Raw genomic sequence first — 13,010 nt, 5'->3', positions numbered from 1 at the left:
CTTGTCGTCTCGTCACTGGTTCTTCACTTGGTCTCGATGAGTCCTTGACCTTTGAGGATCTCGGCCCGCCGCCTTGAAATCGCTGCGAGGAGTGAAATCAGTGAGTTGGCAGCTGGGAAAGAGGAGGGGAGAGGGAAGGAGGAAGGAAACGATGATGCAATGGGGAGGAGGAGAGCAGGAGAGGAGGAGAGGAGGAGAGGAAGAAACGGTTGAGCAGATGACAAATTGAGACAAGTTGAATGAATATGACAATCATGTGATCGCTCGTGGGTTCAGCATAGGTACAAGTCACCTGCTGCTCGTTTGCTCTCAACCTGCTTGTCGTGCATGTCGTCTGTGATTGGTTTTACAACAAGCTCGTCAAGCGCGAGTCTCCCCCTTGATAAGGTTGCGGTGGATCGGAACCTGTTGGATGAGAGGTGGTGAGGGAGAGGTCAGAGAGAAAGTAGAAGCAGAGGAGGAGGAAGGGATGGGAAATGGAGGATGAGGAAAGGGGGAGGGGGGGGAAGAAGATGATAAGAAAGTGGAAGAGGGAGATAACGAGGAAAGGAAAAGAAAAAGGAAAAGGATGACAAAGAGGAAAAGGAAGAGAAACATGAGCAGGAGGAGGAAATGAAGAAAACTGATCAGAAGATTGCTCTGCTGGCATGATTGAGATTCTTTTCTAAACTCTCACCTTGTCCTTGCTATCTGGTAGTCAAACTCAAGAAGTTGTCGAGAGAGCCTTTCACTCTTTTCCTGTTTGCGCAAATTGAAATCAGTCATGACATGGAAAACCTTCCTCCTCCTGCTCTTCCTCCCCCCCTTCATTCATCTCCTGCTCCAGTTCTTTTTCTTTCTTTCTCATCTCCTGCCCTGTCTTGTCCCTGTCGTTGTTCCCTTTCCTTCCCATTTCCTTGGCATGCATTCAGCATCACCTGCTGTATAGCGATTTCTTGTTGCAGAGCAATCATGTCATCGATATCCTCGACCTCCTCGACCTCCTCCTCCTCCTCCTCCTCCTCCTCCTCCTCCTCCTCCTCCTCTCCAGCAGTAGAATCATGATTGTCATCAATCATGTTTGTGATCTGCTTGCTCTGCTTGTGCATCTGCAGGAGGAGCTCGAGCTCCTGCTGGTTCTTGAAGTCGACCAAACAATCATTCTCGTTATACATCTGCACGCAGACTCGCAAGCTGGAGCAACGGGTAGGCATTTTGACTTGAAAACTTCCCCCCTTGATGAAGATGCGCAGCAAGCTCGATGACTGATCCTCGTCGAGTATCTCAAGAGAGATGTGATCTCCTGCAAATATGTGAGAGAACACCTCTGCTCCTTCCTCCTTCCTCCCCCCTCTTCCCCTTGTCCTCTTCCTCTTCTTCCTCCCTCTCCCTCTCTTCCTCCACCTGTCTCCTCGTCCCTCCTCCTGATCTCTTCCATCGCCCTCCCTTTCCTCCCTTTCCTCCTTTTCCTCCCTCCTACTTCCCGTTTTCCTCCATTCTCCTCATCTCCATACCTCCTCCTCTCCTGCTCCCGCTGTCATCATCTCGCTCGTACCTCCTCCAATCTCACACGACGGCAACACTTTCATCTCCTCCTCGCCGTTGAAGGCTCGTCCTGTCAGTCCGTCGACCCACCAGATCTTATCGCGCCATCTCCGTCTTCCCCAGTAAGACTTGGCTACATCCTGCCAGCATGTCAGACTTACAAGATGGAGTGTGAAGACAACAAGTGATACGGGAGGAGCAGTGATCAGATAAGCTCTCGAAAACAACTTGTGATAACATGATGTCAAGTGTCAAGAACATTGGACAATAGCAAGAGGAAAATCAAAGTTCAAACAACAACAGAGGAAAATCAAACAGAAACATGCGGCGAGGTAGTTTTGTTTGGACTCCTTGGAACAACGACTCGGGCAAGGTGTGACACCTCAAGATTTTTGGAAAGTACCTCCTTGTCAAAAACTCCAACTCCAACACTCACGCTCTCAACAAGAGAGAAGAACAGAAGATTGCAACGAAACGTTCCCCCTCCCGTCAATGAATCTGCATCATAGAACTGTAATCGTCAAAACCAACAACTCTGCACAATATCACTTGACAAGACGTTGGGTCTCTGGTCAAGAGCCAAGTTTGCATCTTTCTCAGCTCTTATGATAGATGTCCCTGCTGAAGATGTCAACAACACGAACGAGAGACTAACATTGTGCAGGATTCCCTTACCTTGCAACTTCAACACGTCTGAAAATTTCTCCCATGTAACAAACGTTTCTCGCTGCATGACTGTCATGTTCTTAGATCACGACATGTTCTCACTGACTTGGGAATCGCTCTTCAAGTCTTTCACTCGTTCCTCCACCAGGTCACTTAGCGTCCGAATCTTGTCAAGGCTTTCACTCTTGTCAGCTTGCTCATCATTTGATTGATCTCCCTATCCTGAACTCGTCAGCGATCCGCCATGTCCAGCAAATGCTGAACAAGACCTGAATTTGTCCTCTTGCCTCCGTCGATCTCCTCCCAACATGTCGATCAATGTTATTGGTCTCGCGCTCAACAGAGAAAAGAATCTGAGACGGCGACCAGCCTTTGATGCTTCTCCCCTTCACTCCCTCGCACTTATCGTCGACAAGCTCCTTCCATTCGAAACTTTTCATCTGCAACTCATCGCGCGCAGATTTGAGCATCACATTTACAAAGCTCTCCAGCGTGTGATTGAAACCATCTCCATCATACAGGTCCAACGTCACCCTCCCCACCAGGTTGGCTTGGATACAGAGGTCAGGAGTCAAAAACACCTGCTCGGGAGGACAGTTGTACACGTCCAGTCGCAGCATCCTCGCGTTGCTGTTCTGAGTTGTTGTGAAAGCCGCAGAGAGGTTGAACAGAGGATCCCTCCCCCAGCCCATCCCTGCCCACTCCTGTCCGTCTGATGAGCATGTCACTGACATTCGATCGACAAGAGAGAAAACAAGGACGAGGACGAGGACGAGGACGAGGAGCGAGGAGGTAGGGATAGCGATAGATGGCGGGAGAGAATGTGATCAAGAAAGAAGATAGCATTGCAGAGAGGTAGGTCAAAGGGATCACAGATCATTTCTACTAGCAACCCCAGGGGGGAAGCGAGGCCCGAGGCGGCCGCGGGGGAGCGAGGGCCCGCTTCTCTCCTGCTGCTCATCTCCTCCTCTGTATCCCTCCCTCGTTTCCCGCTCGCACTCACCCGAGTATTCCCGCAGAACGTCATCCGGAAATTTTGCAGGAGCGCGCGCGGCGTCTGTCAGGAATCCTCCGCGCATGTTGCACAGCTCGTCAAGCCCGTCCCATCGCACCCCGCGAGCAGGGCGGAGCGAGTCGTCGAGGACGAGCAGGCGGAGGAAGCAGTCCAGCTGAGGGAGGTAGCGGTTGAGCCCTCCGCTCCTTGCGAGGTGGAAGTCAGCAGCCTTCATCGGCGTGATGGGCAGGTTTCTTGCTGCGACCACAAACACTCTGAAGCTGCTGCTTCTGCACCTTGCCGAGCAGCGGGATAGAGCGACGAGCCTGACAGCATGCAGCCTCCTCCAGGCCGCCTGCAGGATCCTTGCAGCTGAGATGAAGAGGGAGGAGGCCGTTGGTTGGATGAGACTGCACGACATTGGGATCTCTCGACCCGGATGCTGAGTGAGTTGGGTCAGACTGATCATGACGGTTCCGATGTAAGCTGTTGACGTGCGAGAGTGCTTGTAGTAGTCAACAACTTGCTGAGAACGATGCCATCTCCCCATCGTCCCTGCCGAGTCTTCGCGATCTTCCTCTTCCCACCCCGTCCATTCCTTGGATTTCTCCTCCAATCTCCGTCTCCCTTCCTCTTCAAGCAAACTGCCTTCCTCCTGGAGCATACCAGCGTCCCAGAGGGTGATCTCAAGGATGGACAGGCGAGGAGCGCAAGTTTGGAAGGCGCAGTCGAAGTTCCATGTCGGGCTTGTTGTGCATGTGCTCAGCTCGTCTACTGCCGTACTGCAGGCCTCGCCCGACTCGTACTCTTCTCCCATCACGCGCAGGCGACAGACGCACACGGGGCTGGGTGGAGTCGGTGCGTCAGACACGATCCCTCTCCCTCTCTGCAAGAAGACATGCAGCACGCGCTCAGGTCCTCCGCTCTCGTCATGTTCGAGCCGCAGCTGCAGGTCGACCCTTCCTCGGCAAGCAACAAACGTCTGGCGCCTACATGGCGGTGTTGTGGGGCCTTGCAGGTTGATCCGAGTGTGAAGGACATCATGTTGCACGAGCTTGCACGAGGGAGACTTGTAGCGATGAATGAAGAAAGGGTTGTCTCCCTCCTGCCATCCTGACACCTTCAGCTGACAAATCGAGCACACCACCGAGTCAAGACACATCCCATTCGCCTGGTACTCGAACCCTGACTTAGCTAGCTGAAGAGGGTTGGGGCAAGAGAAGCGATGCGGCCATCCTTCCTTGAAAGTCTTCAAGCGGCTAAGTTTTGGTTGCGCGGCCTCAGATGCATTCATTTCGTAGGAGTGATAGTTGGCATGAAGCGACTCTCACTCGGCTATCTCCTGTCTCCAGCTCTGTCTCCAGCTCTGTCTCCTATCTCCGTAGTATCTCCTGTCTCTCTTGTGATCTTTTGGCGTAAGTAGCTTACGCCGTCGTCCGTCCGACATGACGGTGAAGCCCGAGCATCACATACAGGAGATCAAGCCTGATGTGAGGGGTGTGGAAATAAAAAAGAGGTCAACTTGACCCGGGCCCGCCTAGCACTCAAGTGCCAATTGACAACATCAACCGTTTTAAAAACAGTCACATTCGTCTCTTACGCTGCTTTATTTCTACCCTGCTTTCAAGCTATCTTGCATCCTTTCATGACAACATTTCTCCTAAAACGGACATCGGATTCAAACCAGCACCAAGGTCAAGGTCAAGGTTAGGTCAACCCACAAGCCCAATATTATTATGTGGGCCCAACGAGGTTTACGAAGTCGTTCTCTTCTGGGTTAAGGACTAGTCTTTCACTCAAAAGACTGCTAGTACGCAATCTGTTCAAGGTAAAACATCGCAAACCGTTCAGGGTAAAACATCATCTAGAAGGTTTGAAAATCATGCAGGGGAAAATGATACTGCTGAGTGTTGGAGAAAGGCCTAAAGACTCTTTTGTAAAGTGAACAGACATGGTCTGACTCGCCCGGTGAGTACAAGATTGATGCCGGAACAGATGATTTGAAGATACCACAGCACAAGAGTCATCCCGTATTGTTTGATGACGAAACGAAGGACATGCTGAAAGACTGAGATAAGATTGCTTACAGCTTCTAGATGTGCGGAAACCAGTGGGAGATGTCATATTCCATGGCGGAGTGGTTTTCTGCATCAACTTCAATTTCACAGTTTACGAGGTGAACTAATCGCAAAGAAGCTGCTCTGAGAAAGAAAATGGACTTGATTGTGATAAATATCATCAAAGTGCACGATAGAGGTCAAGAATTACAAGGTTTAGTGTAGGTATGAAGGATGAGCACTGGCACAATTTCATGTGTGGAAGAGGTCTATCTCGACTGAGAAGCATCACAATCACTCAAGGTGAAATAGGAGAACCCATTGCGATCTTGCAGCAGGCAAGAGGAGGTTCGAAGCATGCAATCAAGTAAGAAAAGTCCTCCACTGCGACAGTTGGGTTTTCAAGTTAAGATGTTGAATCAAGATGGATAGTATGATACACAACTCAGTTTACATTTTGCTTTGTCTCTGTGGTTTTGCGCGCAGTGGATTGCTGAATCTATCTCCAACAACAACATGTTGGTGTTATGCCATCGTGACCCACAGCGGGTAGTTGAGTTATTATTGATTTATTATAAATAGTTCTGCTGGGAGGGATAAACCCTAAGTCGCCAACGCATCCATGGCCCCGTTGATGCGGAGTGAAGGAGGGAGCATGAGGAGGATGCTGTGTGTATATGTGCTTTGGGTTGTACTAGGGGTATGGATATGTCCTAAGGCCGAGGCAGCAAGCAGCGAGAGCTGTGGGGGCTGCACGTTCCATGTCTCGGATGAGGGTTTGCTGTCGAGGGAGGGAAGCTGTGGGGGGGACTGTGGAACTGATCAGGGGGGTCAGAAAACTTTGAGCATGGACTCAAAGGGTATTTGGAACATAACAAACGGGACTTTCGACGGGCTCTCGAGCTTGCAGCATCTATATCTTTCCAACAACAACCTGGAGAGTCTGCCTGCAGGGGTCTTCGACGGGCTCTCGAGCTTGTCTACTCTATCTCTTCACTACAACAAGCTAGAGAGTCTGCCTGCAGGAGTCTTTGATGGGCTCTCGAGCTTGCAGAGGCTTTCACTTTCCAACAACAAACTGAAGAGTCTGCCTACAGGGATCTTCGACGGGCTCTCGAGCTTGCAGTATCTACATCTTTATTTCCTCCCTGGCTTTTACCGGTTTGTCTTCGCTTGTGTATGTAGACCTTACAGGCAACAAACTACAGTGCTATCATCCATCCTGGCCAAGTTTTGCTCGACTGTGTGACGGGAACCTAGAACAGTGCCTACATCGGTGTACAAATATACAGTTCTCAGTCGTTATTCCGACTGTGCTCGTGACTTTGTTGTCAATTATTTTTCTCTCAAAGAGGCAAATACGTGAGACCAAAGGCATTGCTTCGGTCGACTTCGATTCCCTCACTGACATGCGGCAGATCGGCGTAGGCACTTTCAAGCTCGTGTACCAGGCCCGATGGCAGCAACCGCATGGGGCCAGCTCCGAAGTGGCGGTCCTGCGAATCCGTGGCAGCGGATCCGCTGGGAGGATGAAAGAGTTCGAGCAGGAGGTGAAGATTTTCCAGCACTTGGGATTTCACCCGAAACTCCTCCAACTTCTTGCCATCACAAACGAGCCAGGGTCAGGCGACTACTGCATGGTGACGGAGTTAGCGTCCAAGGGTGCGTTGGATGTCATCCTGTCGAGCCTTGCTAAGGAACGTCAGACTCTCAGTCTACTGGTGCAGCTGCAGGTTGCAAGGCAGATCTGCGACGGGATGGTACATCTTGCACTGCATGGGGTAGTGCATGGGGATCTGGCAACGAGGAACGTGCTGGTGTTCCGCCTGGATGCGCGGAATCACCTGGATGTGAGTGTGAAGGTCGCTGACTACGGATTGTCCATCATATCTGCGCGGTGGTACCGTCAGAGCCATGCAGCGAGCTTCAACACGGCACGGTCGATGACTCGGCCAGTCCGATGGATGGCACCGGAGAGCATCGAAAGAAGGCAGTTCTCGGAGAAGAGCGATGTGTGGGCGTTCGGGGTGACCATGTGGGAGATCTGGACCTATGCCGAGAAAATTCCTTATGAGAGCGTCTCGGAGGATTCGCTTGTGGAAACTAAGGTCCTCGGCGGTGAGCGACTTCCGAGATCCCCGTCGTGCCCGGCAGCTGTGTACAGCATCATGCTGGAATGCTGGAGGGAGCGGAAGTCAGAGCGGCCAGGGTTCAGCGACTTGCAAAGAAAGCTGCAACAACACGACTTAACGGTGGCAGAGAGTTCAAGTGAGGATGAGCCCGATGATTACAGTCAGCAGTGCGTCATCTGCTTGGAGCGAGAGGCCGTGTGGGCGCTGATCCCCTGTGGACACATGTGTCTCTGTGAGGTTCACAAGGAGGGAGCAGCTTCCAGGCCATGCCCGATCTGTCGTTCAAATCCGACAAGCGTGCACAGGATATACTAAATAAGAGCACATACTAGTCTTAAGCGCTGGATCGAAGTGAGAGAGAATTGGAGAGGAGGTTAACCGGTGTTTGAGAAGATCAAAGGATTGCTGACACTCGGGAGTCCATTGAAAGACAGCATTCTTACGAAGAAGAGCATGAAGAGGAGCAGCAATGTGGGCATAGTTGCGAATAAAGCGACGGTAATATCCGGAGAGCCCAAGAAATATTTTGATCTCCTTTGCGTTGCTGGGTGGTGGCCAGTCAAGGATCGCACTGGTCTTGCTGGATTGGGTCGATATGCCCTCAGCAGAGATTTGATGACCGAGGAACTCGACACTATCTTGAAAGAGCTTGACTTTTGATTTCTTGATGTAAACTTGATTCTCGCGGCATCGCAGAAGAACGCGACGAAGAGTGTTGAGGTGTTGATCAAACGTGCCGAAATCAAGGATGAGCAAGTCATCAATGTACGGGAATACACTGGTAATATCACGAAAGAGAAGAGTAATCCATTCTTGAAAAATATTGCTTGCGTGAATGTAGCCGAATGGAAGATTGCGAAACTGATATTTGCCAAACTTGGTGATGATGGCGACATATTTGCGATGATCAGGGGCAACAGGAATTTGCCAAAAACAGCGGAGAAGATCGAGAGCTGAAATCCAAAGTTTGTATTCAGCAGGGTGCAAGAAACGCTTGGATTTGCGAATGACCTCGGCGACAGATTCTAACATCTCCTCAGGGTTAGGAGTGGGATACCTGGGGTTGCTGTGGACCATGGCATTAAGTTTTCTCAAGTCACTGCCTGCAAAGACGATAGCTGGAGGGGCGGGCGGGCACTGACCGCCCGGGCCGCCCGGCGCCCGGCGGCGTCCGACCGGCGTCACCCAGTCTGAGCCGGCCAGTGCGCGGCGGCGCGGCACTCAGCACGGTCAGCCTGCCAGCCGGCGTGACAGCGGCGGGGCCGCCGCGACGGCCTGTGCCACACTCAGGCTGGCACTGGCATCAGAAACGGCGTAGCAGACACAGTCGGTGTAGTTGGAGGAGACGTGAAGCGGAGAGCCTAGGGATGTAGAACTTGACTAGAGCCACAAGACTTGAACTTTGGCCGGGCGGGAGGGGTGCCGGCGGGTACTCTGTAGACTGGTACGGTCACCGCGGTACTGGGTGGACTCGGACCGGGTACCGTACGGTCGCCCGTCACACCGTGCCACCGTGGGTACGGGTAGTACGGCATGACACAAGAACGAGGGTGGGGTGGTGGAGTTTTTGGTTTGTGGCCCTCATGAGAGACTTTTTAGGGTTAAAAAGCCGTGAGGCTATTGATCATCACACTTATCTGCGGTGATGCCCCTGATCTCATAAATTATATCTTTTGGTGTATAATTATTCGTTTATACTGGAAGTCCTGGTAGCAGTTGGCTATAAATATCACAATATTTCATAATGATGATATATGATGATTGAGATTACTTTAGTATCGAATTTACTGCGATCAAGGCCACGTTCTGCGCTGACTCATCCTGAGGCAAGCCTGCAGACCCTTCACGTCTCTGGCTCGGGAGGGGGTAGGGTCATTCGGTCGATGGGATTTTCACGGGTGGTATCATGTACAGAGGGGTGAGAGACAGTGAAATTTCTCAGGATTAGACCGGTACATTTCAACTTGATAGTCAGGGATAGGTAGGGTCTTGGGGAAAGGAGGGGTACAGGAAGGAAAGATCCTTGCCTACGGCCGAAGAAGCCCGGATAACATTTGAGCCGGTTGCAACGATCGCGAAAAAGTACTTTTTCGATTTATAAAAATATGTATAGGTCATAAAATAGAAAACTCTCATTCCCGGGATGTAGATCACAGGTGGGGTACAAGCTGAGTTCATGTAGGATCAAGGTGGGGTATTTCATGTACAATGAAGGGGTAGAGGGTGAATCCGTACGACACAGCTATGGGGGTAGGGTCATGGAGGGGTGCTCCTCAAGAAGAAAGGCAGGAGGGCTGTCGGAGAGCGAGGCCCCCATTGAACGAGGGAGGACAAGAGCAAAGGGGGAGCAAGGAAGGAAGAAAGGCAGTGCAGATCAGGTGCGAGATAGCTAGAGGAGCAAGTCAGCTGCGAACAGCACAACAAAACCAACTTGGATCGTCAAGACGACGAGGTTGAATTCAGAAGAAGCGAACATGTATAAAGTGCAAAGGGTTGCTCAAGCGTGTGACAACATGGCTCAAGTGATTGGACGGAATTTGATTCGTAGAAGAAGAAATTCATCATCCGAGTTTATTGCTCACATGCAGAAATCTGCACCGAAGTTGGATCTTGTCAACGCAAGATTCAAGCTGCGCGCAGATGTTGACAGGCAAGCGGACAGCTTCTCCAACGCGTTCACAAGGACGTCAAGCGGGAGCTTCTCCAACGCGTTCACAAGGACGTCAAGTGGGAGTGGAATCGTTAACACCAAGAGTCTCTTCGATTTCGCCGTGGTCAATACAGCAACTAGAAACCTTTCCGCAAGAGGACAGCGATTTGATTGGATCGTTTTCCCGTCGAGTCAATCACAAGCCACTACCGCACAAGCCTTGGTGCCACATATCGTGGTCAGTCGGTCGATCGATTGTTGGGGTAGCATGATCTCAGATGGCACCTACGCTGCCATTGAGCTGAGAACAAGGGCACATACTGGTAGTGCAATCGACGAATACGGAAACTTCAAGACAAGTCGCATGAAGGATCAGACACAGACTTTCATGTTCGGTCAGTTGTAGAACTCGTGCCATAGAGCATACAAAGCTGGAGTGATCGGTCCTGACTCCCCGCTCTCCTTTCCCCCTTCCTAGGCCTTGTTATTTTATGTAAATTATTGTTGTATTTTAGTATATTACGAAAAACAACTCCTGTGTTACTTCGAATCACACCTTGTAGTGTCCACTCCAGTCACCAAGGCTTGCCATACACTCTGATCGACTGCGATTGAATCCCTCAACAGAAGCTACAGAGCTGAAAATGACGACTAGCACGCCTGGCTGTGAAATAATCTGACGAGCACGAGGCTCAATCAAGTTCATTTTGCTTCAGGTAATTATTTCATCCTCATAAATACCCTCCACGGCTCATTCCATAGCCGCCGCCACCTCGGCCCTGTGCACGTCGTTATCAACGGAGGAACCGTTACTGGGGTATTCACCGAGAGCGGTGTGCCGTTCATCATCCCATCGAACTGTTCGATCTCGGGCTCGTGGAAGGTATCAGTTGGGGCTCTGGAAGGAAAGTCAGTTCACAAAGTACTAGACTAGCTGTGTCTTCACACCTGATTCTGTTGGTGGCAAGTGGGATCCATTCATCCTCCTCATCGTTTCCACCTACGTAACTGACAAGTACCTGACGACGAGTCAGGCGGTTGTATCCGCAAGATTTCCCAATACCTCCCTCTGCACTCCCATTCGACCTCCCAGCGCTCCTGAGCCTCCTGCGTGCTTCACTCTGATCTTTTTCACCTGAGCCTGGGGCCATTGTCAAGCAAGGGAAGGGCCAAGGTCAAGACGCGCACCTGCCACCACTCCTTCTCCCATTCGACCTCGACATCTGCTCCTTCGTGCAGCCATGAAAATTTATCATTGGAGGGATTTTTCCCTGTGTTATGATGAGACGCGAGTCGAAGACATCTCAACGCAAAGCGTGTATACGTTTCTTGTCGTTTGCACCAAGACTGGGTCTGCCTGCGCCTCTTCCCGTTGGTTCTTCCTCCGCATCGTCGTTCTGTAACACCCAAAAGTTCAAACATGGTGATCGGTGAAAATGAAAAGAGACTGCTGCAAGAGTTCAAGGAAAGATTACCTGGTTTGTAAAGAGACTTTCGTCAATGCTATCAACGTCTGTCAGTAAGACTCCCGGATTCGGTAACGAATTACTTGCTGATATCGTCATCAAGCTGTTTCAATTTCGATGCAACAAGCTCCAAACAAGCTTGTGCAGTGCTGACCTGGTATGCAGATTAATCAGCTCCTTGAGAATAGGATGTCATCCAACCTTTTCTTCTGAATATTGCAAGCAATCCGTTTGGTTCTTGTCGATTGATTTCTTGAGTTCAATCATATCCTGCACTCTGACTTCACAATGCGAGCTAGGGACGATATCCGTCACCGTCGAGTTCCTGTTCTTTGCTGAGCTGTAAACTTGACTATCCTGGTTGATCTTGTCCTTCAAGTCGATCACCTTCGAACCTGTTCAGGGACCTAGAAAATCGGAGCCAATGGCACCTTCGAGTCCAGAGAGTTGATGAGGGCAAAGTTTCGCTTTATCTCTGCTGGGACATTCTTCACTGACGAACAGAATTCCTGCAAACCCATGCGGGGTCAGGAAAGCATGACGAGGAACGGTATGCAGGACCTCCATGTAGGCGCTAAGGTCTTGCACGCTGCCCCCTCCCATCTTGCCCTGCCTCCCTGGGATCGATATCGCTCCCGAACCAGCGTAGGCGACATTTTGTCTCAGTGACATGCCTTGACAGTTCAAGCTCCTTGCCCAAGTTGAACAAACCTGCACTTATGATCACCAGTAAGTCAAGCTAGGAAGCCCTCGGTATCCTTGCCCGATGATATGTGATCTTGCTGGCTCAAACCATCACATCATCATCAACTTGAAAGATCCAGGAAGGAGGAGGGATCGGCAACATTGATGAAGCAGAAGCGGCAGTCGACACACCAGGAAGCAAATCAACATACAAGGGTGCATCTAGCAAAGATCTGAACCGAAAACAGTTCCAGGAAGGCTGGATCTTCTGGTGTACTGTCTATCAGCTGGAGCAACTCCATCACCGATAGTATCCAATCTCGTCGTGTTCACTGCTGCCTCCCCTCCCTCCCTCCCTCCCTCCCTCCCTCTCTCCCTCCTTCCTAGCTAGCATGCTTTCTAGCCGCGGCAGCCCTTGAGGCGGACCCGCCATGGTGTCCCGAATACATTTTTCAAACTTTGTTGAAATAAATGGGGATATTTTCGAATTTGTTTCGTAGGTTTCAGCACTCTTGGTTCCACCTTATGAAAGGAAAAAATTCGAACTAGAAAAAAATGGAGGGAGAGGGAGGAGGGAGGAGGGGGGAGGGAGGAGGGAGGGAGGGAGGGAGGGAGGGAGGGAGGGAGGGAGGGAGGGAGGGAGTTTTTCAACCCTTCTGGGTTGAGAAAGCAGAAGGGAGCGAGAGAGAAGCAAGGAGGACAAGAGAGATATCACATTGTCCAGCACGCACATCATCTTCACCTTAAGTCTAACGATACATCTCTTGGAGGGATCAGCAGAAAGCTCGACTAGAAGCCGATCTATGTCTTGCTGCTTCGTCGAGGTCTCTTTCATCC

General features: G+C 50.8%; 4 protein-coding genes across 4 annotated transcripts; 2 read left to right on the top strand and 2 right to left on the bottom strand.

The window, feature by feature from the left end:
• Positions 1-23: 23 nt before the first annotated feature.
• Positions 24-4,478, bottom strand: GUITHDRAFT_133521 (hypothetical protein; the record flags this gene model as incomplete). The annotated part of the gene is made up of 11 exons (XM_005839352.1): positions 24-82; positions 293-405; positions 677-738; positions 918-1,282; positions 1,535-1,664; positions 1,928-2,022; positions 2,074-2,142; positions 2,200-2,251; positions 2,297-2,407; positions 2,460-2,902; positions 3,194-4,478. 11 exons carry the CDS (start codon positions 4,476-4,478, stop codon positions 24-26), a joined length of 2,784 nt encoding a protein of 927 aa, XP_005839409.1.
• A 2,172-nt stretch (positions 4,479-6,650) lies between these two features.
• On the top strand, positions 6,651-7,688 carry GUITHDRAFT_65027 (hypothetical protein; the record flags this gene model as incomplete). The annotated part of the gene is made up of 1 exon (XM_005839351.1): positions 6,651-7,688. The coding sequence occupies one exon, from the start codon at positions 6,651-6,653 to the stop codon at positions 7,686-7,688; it is 1,038 nt and encodes a 345-aa protein (XP_005839408.1).
• Positions 7,689-9,886: 2,198 nt separating this feature from the next.
• Positions 9,887-10,429, top strand: GUITHDRAFT_133520 (hypothetical protein; the record flags this gene model as incomplete). Its single annotated transcript, XM_005839350.1, has 1 exon — positions 9,887-10,429. The coding sequence occupies one exon, from the start codon at positions 9,887-9,889 to the stop codon at positions 10,427-10,429; it is 543 nt and encodes a 180-aa protein (XP_005839407.1).
• Positions 10,430-11,347: 918 nt separating this feature from the next.
• On the bottom strand, positions 11,348-12,202 carry GUITHDRAFT_150548 (hypothetical protein; the record flags this gene model as incomplete). Its single annotated transcript, XM_005839349.1, has 7 exons — positions 12,051-12,202; positions 11,921-11,998; positions 11,805-11,876; positions 11,691-11,759; positions 11,573-11,643; positions 11,499-11,526; positions 11,348-11,420 (listed from the first exon to the last, which is right to left on the bottom strand). Coding segments are annotated over exons 1-7 (502 nt in total), but the record flags the coding sequence as incomplete, so codon positions are not given.
• Between the last annotated feature and the right edge of the window lie 808 nt (positions 12,203-13,010).

The sequence above is a fragment of the Guillardia theta genome, assembly GCF_000315625.1.
Source record: "Guillardia theta CCMP2712 unplaced genomic scaffold GUITHscaffold_8, whole genome shotgun sequence".
Lineage (NCBI taxonomy): Eukaryota > Cryptophyceae > Pyrenomonadales > Geminigeraceae > Guillardia > Guillardia theta.
Note: the sequence above shows the minus strand (reverse complement) of the source record. Positions and strands in the feature narration are given on the sequence as shown.